Source organism: Bufo bufo, chromosome 9 (genome assembly GCF_905171765.1).
Source record: "Bufo bufo chromosome 9, aBufBuf1.1, whole genome shotgun sequence".
NCBI classification, from domain to species: domain Eukaryota; kingdom Metazoa; phylum Chordata; class Amphibia; order Anura; family Bufonidae; genus Bufo; species Bufo bufo.
Genome location: NC_053397.1, coordinates 174,407,668 through 174,427,350, shown reverse-complemented (window position 1 = coordinate 174,427,350; position 19,683 = coordinate 174,407,668). Strand labels below are relative to the sequence as shown.

The following is a 19,683-nucleotide window of genomic DNA, read 5'->3' as shown; positions in this document are numbered from 1 at the left end:
ACCACTAACTCTAAGGGAAAACACCAAGGGGAGGACAGACAACACAGACTCAACATATATTCCCAGGTGGGCGACAACAGGAGACAACAATAAGCCAAACAGGGATCCGGAGGGTAGCACACAGGAACGACAACCAGGATTAACCACTCCAGTGGGTCAGTATAGATGTCCAGGCAGGAAGCTCTATGACTGGCAACTAGAGAAGTGTGAGGGGAGAATATAATGAGGTAGGGAGTGGCAGACAAGAAACAGCTGAGGAGGAGAAGCTACGGATCCCTGAGAGAGACAAAAAGGATAGCAAGGCAAACACAGAAAACAATCACTAAGAAACACCGTGATCTTTAGATATAGAGCGCGCAGCCACCCGCTGCGACTTCCTGACCCCGGGTATAACGGAGTCAGACGTGGCTCTTGATACCCTCGTGACATCCGACTCCTCAGTTTTTGATACTTCCGACTCCCCGACTCCGACTCCTCTGTATTTAATATGCAAATGTATTTTATACATTCCTTGAAGGAAAGAAAGGCAACATACATGTCATTACCACAGAACTACTGGCTAGGAAGTTGCTGCCTTCTCCTTTGTGTGCTGATCTTCTGCTGAAGATAGGGCAGTGGGAGGATCCAGGAAGGGGCAGGGGAAGGGGCATTTATTTAAAACATGATTTCCCTAGTAGAATCCCATAGTCATGTTTAAAGTTTAAGCTAACAATCTGAGTTTACAAGTTTTTATAGCCTTAGCTGAATGACAGCAGTTTTTCAAATGGTTTACAGCTTCAGTCTTGAACTATTGACTATCCATTCCCGTCACTTATACAAGTGTCTCTAGTCCTGCAAAAAACATATTTACTTGATCAGTTATCAGTGAGAGGCTAGGTTAACCATGGGCAATGCGTTCCCTGTAACAGCGGAACACAACACAATGGAAAGTATAACTGTGTGTTGCGTGCCATATAGTGAAGCATATGAAAAGCATGCTTCTTCATGGTCACTTAACGTGTTTGTTTTGCGGTAACGTGACGCACTGCATGCATTGGCCTTTATTCTTACAGTAGAGAAGTACCGTATTTTTCGCAAAAGTGGGGGAAAAATACGGTACTTACCAGTGCGTCTTATGGGGGCGAATGCTGCGACCGTCCGGTGAATAGGCTGAGAGGGAGGAGGGGCTGGGGGCTGGCATCTGTTTCTGTACTGGCAGCGGGGCCCGGTGCAGTCACTGTATTCTACTACACCGGGCCCCGCTCGCTGTAGTATACGGTAATCATATCTAACTTGTGGGTATTGTTAAAGTATTTCAATCATCTTAAATCTAGCGCTGAACTACTTACTACTAACTTCTTGGCAGTCAGGAGGCCGGGTGGGAGCTCGTAGTGTAGCTCACTACGTCACGCGCCTGCTCCGCCCACTTTATGAATGAAGCAGGCACCGGGCCCCGCTGCCATTACAGAAACAGATGCCGGCCCCCATTCACTACACTGTTATGGGGGGGATCTGTGGATGACACATAAGATAAGATGTTATATATGTGTCTTGCACAGATGCCCCCACAATGATCCCCCATAACAGTGCCACCCACAGATGCCCCATAACAGTGCCACCCACAGATGCCCCTATAACAGTGCCACCCACAGATGCCCCATAACAGTGCCATCTACAGATGCTACCATAACAGTGCCATCTACAGATGCTACCATAACAGTGCCATCCACAGATGCCCCCATAACAGTGCCATCCACAGATGCCCCCATAACAGTGCCATCCACAGATGCCCCCATAACAGTGCCATTCACAGATGCCCCCATAACAGTGCCATTCACAGATGCCCCCATAACAGTGCCATTCACAGATGCCCCCATAATAGTGTCATCCACAGACCACCATTAGTTCAAAAGCACACCTTTTGGTTCAAAATATATTTTTTCTTATTTTCCTTCTCAAAAACCTAGGTGCGTCTTATGGGCAGGTGCGTCTTATAGGTCGAAAAATACGGTAATTAATTATAACTTTTTGTGAATTTGGACATTTAAACTTGCTTTTTTTTTTTATTCCAATTTAAAGGGACTCTGTCACCACTTTCTAACCCCCCCTTTTCAAAGTATTGTTATCTGCATGGCGCCCCTGTGATTATAAATGTGTTGTTAGAAGTTAAATTCGCCGTCTCCTTTTGATAAAAAGAGCTTTTATCTAACCTGTCAATCTTCTTGATAAGGTGCCCAGGGCGTTTCTTTTCGTCTCAATCTGCCGCCCGCCGCCGCCACCGTTGGTGCCCAGCTCCTCCCCTCATGCTTTCAGCGCCGCCTGAATGTAATCAAATACGCCTCCGGCTCTCTCTGTGCCCCCTCCTCCTTTTCAAAGATCCCGCGCGTGCGCACAGGGCTGTGCCTGATGCGCCCGTGCGGACATTTTGCCTGCTGCAGTGCTCGTCTGATGAGGAGGTTGAGCGAAGTGCGCGCATGCGCACTTCGCTCAATGAGGCTGATTGTAAATGTCCGCACGGGCGCATCAGGCACAGCCCTGTGCGCACGCGCGGGATCTTTGAAAAGGAGGAGGGGGCACAGAGAGAGCCGGAGGCGTATTTGATTACATTCAGGCGGCGCTGAAAGCATGAGGGGAGGAGCTGGGCACCAACGGTGGCGGCGGCGGGCGGCAGATTGAGACGAAAAGAAACGCCCTGGGCACCTTATCAAGAAGATTGACAGGTTAGATAAAAGCTCTTTTTATCAAAAGGAGACGGCGAATTTAACTTCTAACAACACATTTATAATCACAGGGGCGCCATGCAGATAACAATACTTTGAAAAGGGGGGGTTAGAAAGTGGTGACAGAGTCCCTTTAAATCTAGTAGGAGTCAGAGTTGGTTCATTTTTTGCCGACTCCGACTCCAGGTACCCAAATTTGCCTCCGACTCCGACTCCTCGACTCCGACTCCACAGCCCTGTATAGAACTCCGGTTTTACTAAAGAAATCGGGATATAGGGAAGATGACAATTGCCCAAGATGTGGAACACTTAACGCTGACTTAATTTACCTTATGTGGAACTGTCCTAGACTTAGACGCTACTGGAATGAGACTGTTGACTTATTGCGGCAGGTATTCGATATACAAATAGATCAGTCAGCAATTCTCTGTGTGTTAGGACATGTTAAAACGCTGCAACTGTCTCTGGAAAATAGATTAGCCTTAATGCGCATATTATATCAAGCAAGGAAACTGATCGCTTATTATTGGATCAAACATCTCCCTCCAAAAGTTACGGAATTGGTGGAAAAGATTCATATGTTGTTCCGAATGGAAAGATACATGTACCAGAAAAGAAACAGAAAAAGTTTGAGAAAATATGGAGTCCGTGGTTGCAGCATTATAACACTGTTCTATAGGATGAGTGTAGGTGATGGGGAAAGGTAGTGTCCACTACCCAGCGGACGACATATTGGGGGCATAAAATGGGGGTAGGTTGGTCTTGTATTTCATCTTTTTCTGTTGTAGTGACTGGGATAATTCTTAAAGGAATATGGAATACTCTGGGTGTAATAGTTCTCTCATACCGGAATTAATGTATAATACTATGTAAGGGAGTGAATGAATGAAGGTGTTGAATGTGCACAGGTTCTGAGAGTTGGTTGGTTAGTTGGTTGTGACCAAACAGATTTTACACCATTGAGCACCACTGGATTTTATGGACGATTCGGTTCATGACCTTTGACATGGACTTTTGTTGTGCTGCAGATTTGGGAGGGGAGGGGGGTTGGTACTATTTGTATCTGTTTTTGTTTTAAGAAATGCCATTAATAAAAATTATCTGATAAAAAAAAAAGAATATAATTTCCATATAGTGCATTTGCATTGTGCAGCAGTTGTGTGCGGTTCTGCTGAGATACCGCAGCTGTACAGAGGAACAAACATTTTTTGTTAGTTTTTTTCATTCAAAAATCATTTTTATTGATTTTTAAAAAAACTATCAATAAAATACACATTTGTACATAATGATTAAAATCCTGTCAGCCATTTACATGGACAGATATCTGATGCGTTGACATTACAGAATAATACAAAGTTTGTTAAATAACAAATTTATCTTTACACCACCTTATCCCTACTGTATTTTATTAAACATTTCACAAAGGATGTCATATCCATTGGTCTGGAGATATTGTTCCCACATCTTCCTCCCTTTTACCATCAGGGAGGTTGAGGGGGTACTAGCGTCAAGAATATATTTCTGAAGTTGGGATATCAGGCCTTTGGTAACCCTAGCTTCCAGTAATTGTTTCACCACAGGAGGAGAGGCGGCAATTACTATGTTTCCTGGAAATCGGGTTTGGTATGCATGTCTTAATTGAAGAAATTGGAAGAATGCCGTTTTGGGTAGGCCAAACTCTTCCTGGAGTTGAGTAAAAGATTTAAGTATTCCATGCGATTGAATTTGGTCCAAAAAGAGTATGCCCCTCTCCTCCCACGGGAAAAGCCTTCCAGCCTGAATATCTCTGGAAGTTGGGTATTTCAGCATATTGGCGTAATGTCATTGAGTTCTGTCAGATTCGCTAATTCTTTAAAGTTTGTCCAAACCTTGGCCAAAAGGGAAAATGTAGGAAGTTTTTTACCCAGGGGATGATGTTTGCTTATTTCTAGTGAGGCAATAGGTGCTTTTTGTTTCATAGTGTGGGCAACAATATCAGCCGAGGGGTCTAGATTAGTTGTATTAATCCACCCTCTTCCTTACTTTTTTGGAGTGTTTCTATGCGGATTCTTGGCTGTTTCTTTTTCCATATCAGTGATCTAAAAATCCCCTGAATCTTATAGAAAATCCTTTGTGGGATCCATGCCGGTGAATTGTGTAATATATATAAAAGCTGTGGCATGAATATCATTTTAATTAAGTTACAACGGCCAATCACCGTAAGGGGTAATTTGCACCAAGTATTAGTTTTGACTACAAATTTAGCAATTAATGGCTACAGGTTTAGTTTTATGTATTCAGTTGGTATCGGTGTTATCATCACTCCTAAGTATTTGAATTGAGTGGTTAGCTGCGAGGGAATGCGAGTGAGGTCCAGTTGTGGTGGGGTGGGATCTAATGGAAGAATCGTGGATTTGTCCCAGTTTATTCTTAGTCCAGAATATTTCCCAAAATCGGTAATTTCGTGCATTATGGGGTCTATAGACTTCTGTAGATCTCCCACGTATAATAATAAATCGTCTGCGTATAACGAGACTTTTTCATCTCGGGGCCCTATTGGAAATCCCAGTCTGTGGAGGTACGTAAAAGACAAGCAAGAGGCTCAATTGTAATTGCAAATAATAGGGGAGATAAGGGGCTACCCTGCCGTGTGCCCCTATGCAATGGAAATTGATTAGAAAGAATCCCGTTTGCCCTAATCCTTGCTAGTGGGGAGTTATACAGTAACTTGACCCAAGAAACAAATCCCAAGCCGAAGCCCATGACCTCCAAAACTTCCCATAGGTATTCCCATTCTACGCTGTCAAAAGCCTTGGCAGCGTCTAAGGAAATTATTGCACGGCAACCCCCGGTATTTAAAGGCCTCTGGATAAACAAATGGTATTTGAACAACTAATTTCAACTGTTGAGATATACCAGTTTTCCCCCCCAAAAAACTGATTGAGGTGGTGGTGTTATATACCTATAATATCGTTTCCATATAGTGCCCAGTGGGAGCACTTTACTCCTCCCCAGTCTCTGCCTTTGCCCTATCGATGAGGCAAGAGACTTGGAGGGCGGGCAGGCAGAGACTGGTAGGAGTAAAGTGAAAAGAAGGCAGAGCAGCCTGGGCACCAACACACTGAACGCCGCCCCTGGGCACATTTGCGAGTGCTCATTTGCATATGAATTAAACTTCGTTTTTCCTGCTGGTGCAAGTCTAAAGAAAAGAACAAAGGTACTGTTACAATCCTGTATAGGTGTGCTACAGAGCCATGTAAGCACTGTATATGGCCATATGGAGGTGACAGACTCCCTTTAACCTTCTGATAGCTGTCAAGCATGCAACCCGTGACACCCGTGTGGATTTGGTGTTACCGCCACGGAATGCATGCAGGCCTGCCTCTTCTCCTCCTTGGCTGACTCCTCCTTTTCCACTGCTACCGCCTCTTTCGCTGCACCCTCCCAGCTCCCCAGAACCTATTCGAAGTGCCAGGTGAAACATTGCCATGCTGTACTGCGGTTGTTGTGCCTGGAAGCCAAGAGCCACACCGGTCCTGCACTGCTTTCAGCTCTACGTTCACAGCCCGATCAGTGGCTAACCCCGCTCAATTTGACAGTTGGTAAAGTGGTGTGCGACAACGGTGCCAATCTGCTGAGCTCGCTGAAACAGGGCAAAATGACACACGTGCCGTGCATGGCACACATCCTGAACTTAGTCGTGCAGCGATTCGTTGCCAAATACCACGGGGTCCAGGACGTTTTGTGGCAGGCCAGAAAAATCTCTGGCCATTTTAGAAGCTCTTACAAGGCCATAGCTCGCCTTGCTGACGTTCAGCGGCGAAACCACTTTCCCGTCAGACGTCTGATTTGTAACTGTCCGACGTGCTGGAACTCCACCTTGTATATGCTTGATAGGCTGCTCCAGCAGAAACGTGCCATTAGCGACTACCTATACGAACTCTGCGGCAGGACAGGTTCTGGGGAGCTTGTTTTTTTTTACTTCTGCGGCCATTTGATGAGATCACCAAACTGGTAATTCGCAGCCAGGACGCAATCAATCACATCGTACCTTATGCCTTCTTTCTGGAGCGTGGATTGCGTTGTTTCATTGATCAAGCCGTCAAGGAGCAGGAAGATGGGAAAGTTGCAATGCTGGTGTTGTACGTGGCTGGGGGGACGAGACCGAGGACTTCATTCTCCTGGACGATGAGCAGGAGCCAGGCCGCTCCACCGCTTCCAATTTAGTGCAAATGGGGGCCTTCATGCGCCAGTGTTTTGAAGAGGGACCCCCGTATAAAAAGCATAAAGGACAAGGACCAGTACTGAGTGGCAATGTACTTAGACCCCCGGTACAAACACAAAATGGCGGACATGTTACTAGCATCACAGAGGGCTGTCAGAATGCAGCACTTCCAGGCCTTGCTTCGAGAGATGCTGCATTCTGCTGTAAAGGGGGCTGGCAGAGGAATTTCCACCCACAGAGAAACAGTTGCGGGTACCAATCCTACAGTGCATGCAAGAAGAGGGCGGTTTGAAGATGTGTTGCTCACTTCAGATATGAGATCATTTTTTCAGCCAACCCATCGCCTCTCAGAGAGTCCACATCTGCCGTTAACCCGATGTAGTTGGACACCTGTTGGTCTAGGTGTTCCCTGAGGCTGGAGCCGCCCTCCGGATCCAGCCTCAGGGAACGCCTAGACCGACAGGTGCCCAACTACATCGGGTTAACGGCCGATGTGGACGCTCTGAGAAGCGAGGAAACCCTTGACTTCTGGGTGTGAAGGCTTGACCTGTGGCCAGAGCTTGCACAATTTGCCATGGAACTCTTGGCTTGCCCCTCTTCAAGTGTCCTGTCCGAAAGGATGTCCAGCGCAGCAGGGGGATCGTGACCGATAGGCGCACTCGCCTGGCTCACGACAGTGTGGACTACCTCACATTTCTAAAAATGAGTGAGGCATGGATCTCTGAGGAATTCAACACCTGTGACGACCACGTTTAATTGAATTTCCTCATGCCAGCCCACACATATCCTACAACACCACGAATAAAGAATGGTCCCTGTCTTATGCAAATAATGAGGCATAAAAGGCCTTTTTTTGTCCTGTGAATGCCTAATGTTTGGGGCCTCTGAGGAATACAACACCTGTGACGACCACGTGTTATCGAATTTCAACTATTATCATTAGGGTTTTTTTTCAAGAGGGGGGATTTCGTTAGCCATGTTTTTAATCCAATTTTATATTTTTAGTTCTTTTAAACATATGTATTTGACATGTATTTGTACTGGCCCACAGTAAAATTGATATCCATTGACCGTCTAATATACCTCCAGCCACATAATCACTTGATCTTTTATGTACGGTGAATGCATAATTTTTGGGTCCTGTAATCTAACTGGCCAAAAGTAAAATTGTTATACAATGACCGCCTCATATACCTCCAGCCACATAATTACTTGTTTTTTTTCTGTCCGGTGAATGCCTAATGTTTGGGGCCTGTACTGCACTGGCCTGCAGTAAAATTGATATCCAATGACCGTCTAATCTACCTCCAGCCACATAATTACTTGTTCTTTATTGTCCGGTGAATGCCTAATGTTTGGGGCCTGTACTCCACTGGCCTACAGTAAATTTTTTATCCATTGACCGCTTAATGTACCTCGAGCCACATAATCACAAGTTCTTTTATGTCAGATGAATGCCTAATTTTTGAGGCCCGTACTCCTGTGGCCTAAAATAAAAAAAAATTTGGTCTCCAGCAGGTTGACTTCTAGGAGATTAATATGGACTTTTCTGGATCTTGACAAAATGGTTTTAACATCTTAATGTGGTTATCCAATGTCTAAAACATTCCCCCCAATGCTCGGGCCCCTCATATAGATTATACTTACCCGCTCCCTGGCACCCGCATCGCTCCTGATCCCTGCACGGACGCCGCTGCATCTCCGGGTCACACGGCTCAAAACTTCTGGCGACGGGGAGAGCAGCCAATAGCAGGACGTGACAGGGACGAGCCTCCCTAGCGTCACCCGCGATGCTAGGGAGGCTTGTCCTCGTTGCAGCCTGCTATTGGCTTATATCCCCCCCCCCCCCCCCCCCCATTGCCTGATGTTTTGTCTCAATGAGGAGATTCAGTGGCGGCTGTACAGGCATCAGGAGCAACGTCAGTGCCGGGAGCAGGGTAATTACAGTCATGTCCATAAATATTGGGACATCGACACAATTCTAAAATTTTTGGCTCTATATACCTCCACAATGGATTTGAAATGAAATGAACAACATGTGCTTTAACTGCAGACTGTCAGCTTTAATTTGAGGGTATTTACATCCAAATTAGGTAAACGGTATAGGAATTACAACAGTTTGCATATGTGCCTCCCACTTGTTAAGGGAACAAAAGTAATGGGACAGAATAATAATCATAAATCAAACTTTCACTTTTTAATACTTGGTTGCAAATCCTTTGCAGTCAATTACAGCCTGAAGTCTGGAACGCATAGACATCACCAGACGCTGGGTTTCATCCCTGGTGATGCTGTGCCAAGCTTCTAATGCAACTGTCTTCAGTTCCTGCTTGTTCTTGGGGTGGTTTCACTTCAGTTTCGTCTTCAGCAAGTGAAATGCATGCTCAATCAGATTCAGGTCAGGTGATTGACTTGGCCATTGCATAACATTCCACTTTTTTCCCTTAAAAAACTCTTTGGTTGCTTTTGCAGTATGCTTTGGGTCATTATCCATCTGTACTGTGAAGCGCTGTCCAATGAGTTCTGAAGCATTTGACTGAATATGAGCAGATAATATTGCCCGAAACACTTCAGAATTCATCCTGCTGCTTTTGTCAGCAGTCACATCATCAATAAATACAAGAGAACCAGTTCCATTGGCAGCCATACATGCCTATGCCATGACACTACCACCACCATGCTTCACTGATGAGGTGGTATGCTTAGGATCATGAGCAGTTCCTTTCCTTCTCCATACTCTTCTCTTCCCATCACTCTGGTACAAGTTGATCTTGGTCTCATCTGTCCATAGGATGTTGTTCCAGAACTGTGAAGACTTTTTTAGATGTCGTTTGGCAAACTCTAATCTGGCATTCCTGTTTTTGAAGCTCACCAATGGTTTACCTCTTGTGGTGAACCCTCTGTATTCACTCTGGTGAAGTCTTCTCTTGATTGTTGACTTTGACACACATACACCTACCTCCTGGAGAGTGTTCTTGATCTGGCCAACTGTTGTGAAGGGAGTTTTCTTCACCAGGGAAAAATTCTATCCTCATCGGTGTGTTTCTTCTTTTTAAGAATGTTCCAAACAGTTGTTTTGGCCACGCCTAATGTTTTTGCTATATCTCTGATGGTTTTGTTTTTGTTTTTTCAGCCTAATGATGGCTTGCTTCACTGATAGTGACAGCTCTTTGGATCTCATCTTGAGAGTTGACAGCAACAGATTCCAAATACAAATAGCACACTTGAAATGAACTCTGGACCTTTTATCTGCTCATTGTATTTGGGATAATGAGGGAATAACACACACCTGGCCATGGAACAGCTGAGAAGCCAATTGTCCCATTACTTTTGGTCCCTTAACAAGTGGGAGGCACATATGAAAACTTTTGTAATTCCTACACCGTTCACCTAATTTGGATGTAAATACCCTAAAATTAAATCTTGTTTGTTTCATTTCAAATCCATTGTGGTGGTATATAGAGCCAAAAATGTTAGAATTGTGTCGATATCCCAATATTTATGGACCTGACTGTATAATCCATATAAGGGACCCTGCATTGGGGGAAGGGAATCTGTTAGACTTTGGATAATCTCTTTAATTGTTCTTCAGTCTTCACAAACTAATATGATGCAGAGTTCAAGACCTAACATGCTTGTATTTTCCCACTAAAATAAATGCAGGATTAGAATTTTTATGTTGTTTGTGTGACATCAAACATTTAAGATCCATAGGATCACTGTGCTTGCAGTCACTTGTTTAGCAAGTGATAGTCATGTACTATATGATGTCTGGTTTTCATTTTTTACATGTATCGTGGGATAACCCCTTTATGTTGGGTTTCGTAGGGTTGATCCTGTTGACAAATGCCCTTTAACTGATATTTTTTTCTTTTCTTTTTTTTTTTAAGGTGGAGGCTTCCATCATTGTTCCAGTGACAAAGGTGGAGGATTTTGTGCATATGCTGATATAACATTAGCTATCAAGGTAATGTGCAGGAGGTATTACAATGAAATGTTAGTTTATTATTTAAAAAAATATTATAAAACAAGACAGACAACATGCTCAGTAGATAATAAGTGGGGAAAAAGCTAATTAGCTACTTTTTATGAAGGAAGGCCGGACTGGGACTACCGAACAGCCCTGGCACTCAGATACCACCGGCCCAAGAACACATGCTGGCATAAATGGGAAATTATGGCAGAACTGAATCTATCAAACACATACCCTGCTTTTTCTGACACGTTCGCTTATAATATTTTTGAAATGGGCAGTGTCAGAATACTTATTTGTTTGTCTTTTCCAACACTTTTCCACTAAGGGCATCAGTATTAAGGGGGCTGTCCAGGATTAGAAAAAAACATGGCTGCTTTCTTCTAAAAGTAGCGCCACCTATCCACACCTTGTGTGTGTGGTATCGCAGATCAGCCTCATTCAGTCCAATGGAGCAGAGCTGCAATACCAGATACAACCTATGGACAGGAGTGGCGTTGTTTTTAGAGGATAGCAGCCATTGTGTAATAATCGCCATTTAAATTTTGACTGTTGTCCATAGGCAGCACCACTTCTCTTAGCCACTCCCTGCTCTGGGGAGTCATGGTCTCTGCTGGGACTTGTAGTTCTCCCACACACATTACATCACAGGCTGGTTGAGTGTGTCCATCAATGGGAGACATTATTACCTGGATATCAGCAGACTCTGCTCACCCTCCAGGCTATCACATCCAGGGCTCCTCATGTATGTTGGAAGCTCTTTTTATATACTCCTCCACCTTAAGGGTCAATTCAGGGGCAGATTGGGAACTCAAAGTGGCCCTGGAAAAAAACGTAGTAGTGGCCGCATGTTGTGGGTGGAGCCAAAATGGTAGAAGGTGTGGGCAAGCTAAATAGGCGGGGTCAGCACACCAGTCTATTTTGCACCTTAGTGACAAAGAATTTTTGTTATTTTTCTTCCTCATGTTCCAAGAGCTATACCTTTCTTTATTTTTACGTCAATGTAGCTGTAACTCTCATATCTCCAGAAACCCCATATAAATGAATGGAGCAGCTGCATATATGCCCGACAGGCCACTCCATTTATTTTGGGGGCTCCATGGGGCCCTTGCTTTTTTTTTTTTCCACCAAAATCTGGCTTAGTGCCATTCATAAATGACCCTCATTATTCCTAAAGGTCCGAATGCACAGATTGCCTTTACTTGATTAATCAAATGATGCAGTAAACTGCTAGTTTATAAAGGGCACTGGCGCATATTGTGGTTCTGCAGCGTTTTTGGTGCAGCAAAAAAAAAATATCTGCATTTATTGTGCATTTTCTTCCAGTAAAACAGCAGACCTAAATTACATTATTGTAACTCTAGTTTTAATTAATGTAATTGAGTTTTACTGTGTGTTTTCCTTTTGCTGGATGAAAAAATGCACCATAAATGCAGTTATATTTTCGCAAAAACTGCATGTGTGGTGCTTTTTTTTTTTTTTTGCTGCAAAAAAATGCACAGGCAACATCTGTGCGGTTGCTGCAGATGGATGTAGGCCTATTCAACTTGAATGGGTCTGTGATCCGTGCGCACCACAAAAAAATAGAACATGTTCGAACATATTGAATATGGTTGAACATGTTCTATTTTTTAGCGGTGCAGAGGCACAGAGAGAACCCCCACGGAAGCACTCCAGAGTGCTTCCGCGTGGCTCCGTTCCGCATGACACCTTCCAGATTTTGGACCCATTCAAGTGAATGGGTTCTCATCTGTGATGCGGTGCACAAATGGCTGGTGCCTGTATATATTGTGGACCCGCTGTTTGCTGGCCACAATGCGGGCAGGCGGTCATGTGAATGAGCCCTAATACAACATAACAGCAGCATTACATAACAGCATGAGTGTTAGAGATGCAAAAACACCCAGAACTGCATGCACAGCTTTACTGCAAACGTACAGTCAATCCAATGGAGTCCTCTGTTACTCCAGGGGTCCTGGTGTGTATAGTGGAACTGACAATTATTTACCACCTGGCAGACAACCTACTGACACATGTGTAATGTCATGTTTATGCAGCACATTATCTTGTTCAGCTATGGACAATTGATTTACAGGTCCTTCAAAGGGATGGTGGCCAGTGCCCCCCCGACAACCCTTCCCCACCCTGAGGACTTGACAGCCCATAACGATATTAAATTAAAGGGGTTCTGCAGTTTGTTTAACCACCTCCCAACCGCCTAACGCACGGATGCGTCCGGAAGGTGGTTGATTCATTCATCCTGGACGCATCCGTGCGTCATTTCGCGAGACGCGAGATTTCCTGTGAACGCGCGCACACAGGCGCGCGCGTTCACAGGATCGGAAGGTAAGCGAGTGGATCTCCAGCCTGCCAGCGGCGATCGTTCGCTGGCAGGCTGGAGATGCGATTTTTTTAACCCCTAACAGGTATATTAGACGCTGTTTTTTATAACAGCGTCTAATATACCTGCTACCTGGTCCTTGTTTGGATCGACCACCAGAGGACACAGGTAGCTCAGTAATAAGTAGCACCAAGCACCACACTACACTACACTACACCCCCCCCTGTCACTTATTAACCCCTGATCACCCCATATAGACTCCCTGATCACCCCCCTGTCAGTGATCACCCCCCTGTCATTGATCACCCCCCTGTAAGGCTCCATTCAGATGTCAGTATGATTTTTACGGATCCACTGATACATGGATCGGATCCGCAAAACGCATACGGACATCTGAATGCAGCCTTACAGGGGGGTGATCAATGACGGGGGTGATCACCCCATATAGACTCCCTGATCACCCCCCTGTCATTGATCACCCCCCTGTAAGGCTGCATTCAGATGTCCGTATGTTTTTTACGGATCCACGGATACATGGATCGGATCCGCAAAACACATACAGGCGTCTGAATGGAGCCTTACAGGGGGGTGATCACCCCATATAGACTCCCTGATCACCCCCCTGTCATTGATCACCCCCTTGTAAGGCTCCATTCAGACGTCCGTATGATTTTTATGGATCCACTGATACATGGATCGGATCCGCAAAACGCATACGGACATCTGAATGCAGCCTTACAGGGGGGTGATCAATGACGAGGGTGATCACCCCATATAGACTCCCTGATCACCCCCCTGTCATTGATCACCCCCCTGTAAGGCTGCATTCAGATGTCCGTATGATTTTTTTTTTCTTACAAAGTCTCATATTCCACTAACTTGTGTCAAAAAATAAAATCTCACATGAACTCACCATACCCCTCACGGAATCCAAATGCGTAAAATTTTTTAGACATTTATATTCCAGACTTCTTCTCACGCTTTAGGGCCCCTAGAATGCCAGGGCAGTATAAATACCCCACATGTGACCCCATTTCGGAAAGAAGACACCCCAAGGTATTCCGTGAGGGGCATATTGAGTCCATGAAAGATTGAAATTTTTGTCCCAAGTTGGGCAATGTGTTTTGGGGTGTCATTTTACATATACCCATGCTGGGTGAGATAAATATCTTGGTCAAATGCCAAGTTTGTATAAAAAAAATGGGAAAAGTTGTCTTTTGCCAAGATATTTCTCTCACCCAGCATGGATAGATCATCAGCATCTAATTGGCGGGGGTCTGACACCCGGGACCCCCACCGATCAGCTGTTTGAGAAGGCATCGGCGCTCCAGCAGCGCCGCGGCCTTCTCACTGTTTACCGCTGGCCCAGTGACGTCACGACTAGTATCACTGACCTGGGCGCGGCTAAACTCTGTTCACTTGAATGGAGCCCCGCCCAGGCCAGTTGATACAAGTCGTGACATCACTGGGACTGCAGTAAACAGTCTAACAAACTGCAGAACCCCTTTAAATAAACATTGACTAAACATCTTCTAAACTAAACTAGACACAGTCAGACTCAGCTCTCAGCAGGGGGTCAGGAGAGGCAGCTCACTTCTTCCGTGCTGCTAGCTCTGTGTACAGGGCAGACGACTGCAGCTGCTCCATCAATCAGCATCTGCTTCGTTCGGCACTGGAGTGAAGAGGGAGGAGCAGTGCTGGGCTCCCGCGCTCCTCCTCTCTCTGCCGTTCAGCCTGTGCGAGGCCATTTAAGCTACACAGTATTCCCATTGGTGGCTGCTACTAAGTGAGGGGAGGAGCAGCTGCTTCAGTATTCTCCACTGCCAGCAGGACCTGCCATGTGTGCATCATAGGCCCCAGGCTGTTTGCCAAACTTTCCACTATTTATCAATGACCCCTCCCCCCCTTATTCTGTGTTCTGCCCCACAGAAATTTCTATTTACAGGGAGTGCAGAATTATTAGGCAAGTTGTATTTTTGAGGATTAATTTTATTATTGAACAACAACCATGTTCTCAATGAACCCAAAAAACTCATTAATATCAAAGCTGAATATTTTTGGAAGTAGTTTTTAGTTTGTTTTTAGTTTTAGCTATTTTAGGGGGATATCTGTGTGTGCAGGTGACTATTACTGTGCATAATTATTAGGCAACTTAACAAAAAACAAATATATACCCATTTCAATTATTTATTTTTACCAGTGAAACCAATATAACATCTCAACATTCACAAATATACATTTCTGACATTCAAAAACAAAACAAAAACAAATCAGTGACCAATATAGCCACCTTTCTTTGCAAGGACACTCAAAAGCCTGCCATCCATGGATTCTGTCAGTGTTTTGATCTGTTCACCATCAACATTGCGTGCAGCAGCAACCACAGCCTCCCAGACACTGTTCAGAGAGGTGTACTGTTTTCCCTCCTTGTAAATCTCACATTTGATGATGGACCACAGGTTCTCAATGGGGTTCAGATCAGGTGAACAAGGAGGCCATGTCATTAGATTTTCTTCTTTTATACCCTTTCTTGCCAGCCACGCTGTGGAGTACTTGGACGCGTGTGATGGAGCATTGTCCTGCATGAAAATCATGTTTTTCTTGAAGGATGCAGACTTCTTCCTGTACCACTGCTTGAAGAAGGTGTCTTCCAGAAACTGGCAGTAGGACTGGGAGTTGAGCTTGACTCCATCCTCAACCCGAAAAGGCCCCACAAGCTCATCTTTGATGATACCAGCCCAAACCAGTACTCCACCTCCACCTTGCTGGCGTCTGAGTCGGACTGGAGCTCTCTGCCCTTTACCAATCCAGCCACGGGCCCATCCATCTGGCCCATCAAGACTCACTCTCATTTCATCAGTCCATAAAACCTTAGAAAAATCAGTCTTGAGATATTTCTTGGCCCAGTCTTGACGTTTCAGCTTGTGTGTCTTGTTCAGTGGGGGTCGTCTTTCAGCCTTTCTTACCTTGGCCATGTCTCTGAGTATTGCACACCTTGTGCTTTTGGGCACTCCAGTGATGTTGCAGTTCTGAAATATGGCCAAACTGGTGGCAAGTGGCATCTTGGCAGCTGCACCCTTGACTTTTCTCAGTTCATGGGCAGTTATTTTGCGCCTTGGTTTTTCCACACGCTTCTTGCGACCCTGTTGACTATTTTGAATGAAACGCTTGATTGTTCGATGATCACGCTTGCAATTTTAAGAGTGCTGCATCCCTCTGCAAGATATCTCACTATTTTTGACTTTTCTGAGCCTGTCAAGTCCTTCTTTTGACCCATTTTGCCAAAGGAAAGGAAGTTGCCTAATAATTATGCACACCTAATATAGGGTGTTGATGTCATTAGACCACACCCCTTCTCATTACAGAGATGCACATCACCTAATATGCTTAATTGGTAGTAGGCTTTCGAGCCTATACAGCTTGGAGTAAGACAACATGCATAAAGAGGATGATGTGGTCAAAATACTAATTTGCCTAATAATTCTGCACTCAGTGTATAGCAAATATTTAAAGATAACTACACAACATGAAATTATTTGCAAACTTCGAATTTTTATTAAAGTTTTTAGAACAATGGTAAATGGTCATTCAAATAATATATTAAATTGATTTTTTTATTTATTAGAGGGGAAGATTTATCAAAACTAGTTAAAAGGAAAAGTGACTTGGTTACTTATAGCAAACAGTCAGATTCCACCTTCAGAAAAATAAAAGGTGGGATCTGATTGGTTGCTCGGGACAACTAAGTCAATTTTCCTGCTGATCAACTATTGATCCTTCTCCTCATACATGCCCAGCCCAGCACACCAAGTATTTGAACATCAAAATAGTGGATTACTATTGACCCTTCTCTTCACACGCCCCTAGCCCAGCACACCGAGTGTTTGAACATCAAAATGGTGGATTATTAATGCCTATATCATACAGGGATTAATAATCCACCATTATGATGTTCAAAAACTTGGTGTGTTGGGCTAGGCACCTGTGAAGAGAAGGATTATTATAATCCACCATTTTGATATTCAAATACTTGGTGTGCGATTAATAATGCACCATTTTGATGGTCAAACACACTTGGTGTGATGGGCAGTGGCCCCTGTAAATAAAAAAGAGGCAGAGCAGCAGTGGCAGAGAGACTGAGGCCAGCAGCAGCCATTTCAGTCAGATTAGAGCCAAAGCTGCAGAGTGGCTGTAATCTGACTAACATGGCTGCTGCCGGCCTCTGGGAGTCTGTCTGCCACTGGCTGCTCTGATTGATTGCCTCTATCACACTCACTCACACAGCCCACTGCCCTGCCTGCTGCCCATTATTATTCGTTCAAAGTTACTATGGAGCTTTGGCTGCTGCTTCCAGTCCTCCTTGCTGCTGTCTTGTACACTTGCCTAACCAGTGCCACTTGCTGCCCACAGACTAAGCCGGCGATTTGATGAAGGTGGATGGCACTGAGAAGAGAGGGGCGGGCATTAGTTAGGTCACAGAAGGGGCGGGCATTAGTTAGTCTGTCGATGGGGCGGGCACATCGGCGGCCGGCCCGGCGGGGAAAAGGAACTTCGCTTCCGGCCGGCAGGCAGTGAGTGACTGAGTCACGTGCCCTGCCCAGCTCTGAGTCCTCACTATTCTGCCTTCCACCGCTGACGGAGGCGGAGTCGCAGGACCGGGCCGGCTGTTACTGCAGCAGGCAGCGCGTAAGTGAAGCGCTGCTGCAGAGTATATTAATATTTGTACAGATACAGAATAAAGTTACTGGTGGCACAAATGGGGCGTTTGGGATGGTGAATCGGCGATGGGCCCCTCACTCACCCTGGGCCCAAACGCCCCTATTATAATCCGGTACTGCATGTGTGCTACAGCCTGTCATACGCATCATAGGGTGCCGGCCCTGTGCACACACAGTGTATGATAATGACAGCCGCCAGCGGCCCGCTAAGTAGTAAAAGGCAATCGGCCCACCGAGAATCTTCCCGGTAGGGTACATTGCCAATCCGCCCCTGGGTCCATTCACACGTCCGTAAGTGTTTTGCTATCCGCAAATTGCAGATCCACAAAACACAGGTACCGGCCGCGTGGATTCTGTATTTTGCGGACCGCACATGGCCGTCCCTATGATAAAAATGCTTATCATTTTCCACGATTGCGGACAAGAATAGGACATGCTCTATCTTTTTTTTGTGGAGCCGCAGAACAGAACTACAGATGCGGACAGCGCACTGTGTCTTGTGTTGTCAAGACATAACTATCCCTTGGTTACTGGTTCCGCAGGCTTTTGTATTAAGGCCTCTTTCACACGACCGTTTTTTTTTTTTTTCGATTTTGCGGGCTGTTTTTTGCGTTCTGTATACGGTCCGTATACGGAACCATTCATTTCAATGGTTCCGCAAAAAAAAATGGAATGTACTCCGTATGCATTCCGTTTCCGTATTTCCGTTTTTCCGTTCCGTTGAAAGATAGAACATGTCCTATATTTGGCCGCAAATCACGTTCCGTGGCTCAATTAAAGTCAATGGGTCTGCAAAAATAACGGAATGCATACGGAAACGCATCCGTATGTCTTCCGTAACCGTTCCGTTTTTTGCGGAACCATCTATTGAAAATGTTATGCCCAGCCCAATTTTTTCTATGAAATTACTGTATACTGTATATGCCATACGGAAAAACTGAACGGAAACAAAAAATGGAACAACGGATCCGTTTAAAACGGACCGCAAAACTCTGAAAAAGCCATACGGTCGTATGAAAGAGGCCTAATCCAGGACAACCGTAGTACTACATATGATTGTCTTACAGTCTTTCATCTAATCTCATCCTTGCAGGCACAGCAGCCCGTCTGGAAGATGACAGATCTTACAGATTGTTGGTCTAGAAATGTTTCATATAGAGCCACAGTGCCCCATTTATAACCCCTTAAAAACGACACAATGACACGTGTTGTCATTATTATTATTTTTTATTTCCCTATCCGTATGTTTTGGAGTGTGGGAGGAAACCGGAGTACCCGGAGAAAACCCACGCAAACACGGGAAGAACATACAAACTCCTTGCAGATGTTGTCCCAGATGTTAACCCAGGACCCCAGCGCTGCAAGGCAACAGTGCTAGCCACTGTGCCACCGTGCTGCCCGTAAGATATATTACTAAACTCTAGAAATTGGCGCGTCCGACCATGGAGTAGACTCGTGATGACGTAGATCTCCTCCTTAAAAGCTGTAACGTTCCTCTTTGTTACATCAGTTTTCCTCGTCGCTTTTGCAGCACCTGATGCAACATAGGCATTGTAAGATGCGTCTGATGGAGTGCAGGATCAGTGACAAGATCCTTTGGTTAGGATCAGGGTCATAGAAGAATTTTCTTTCTTGATGTTCTTTAAAGAGATAGGCCATTCTATTACGCTGGTTAGGAGGTATCAGTCGGACATGCACCACTTTACTGAATCTCACATGCTTGCTTGACACTTTACCAGAAGCAATAG

The 19,683-nt window shown here is 45.0% G+C and overlaps 1 protein-coding gene across 1 annotated transcript in view; it reads left to right on the top strand.

Annotated features, from left to right (window-relative positions):
- The window catches only part of HDAC11 (histone deacetylase 11), an 80,823-nt gene that overhangs the window by 44,838 nt on the left and 16,302 nt on the right, over window positions 1-19,683 (top strand). The window contains exon 6 of the mRNA XM_040408249.1: window positions 10,794-10,870. Coding sequence (XP_040264183.1) covers window positions 10,794-10,870 — 77 coding nt within the window. The remainder of the gene's footprint in view (window positions 1-10,793; window positions 10,871-19,683) is intronic.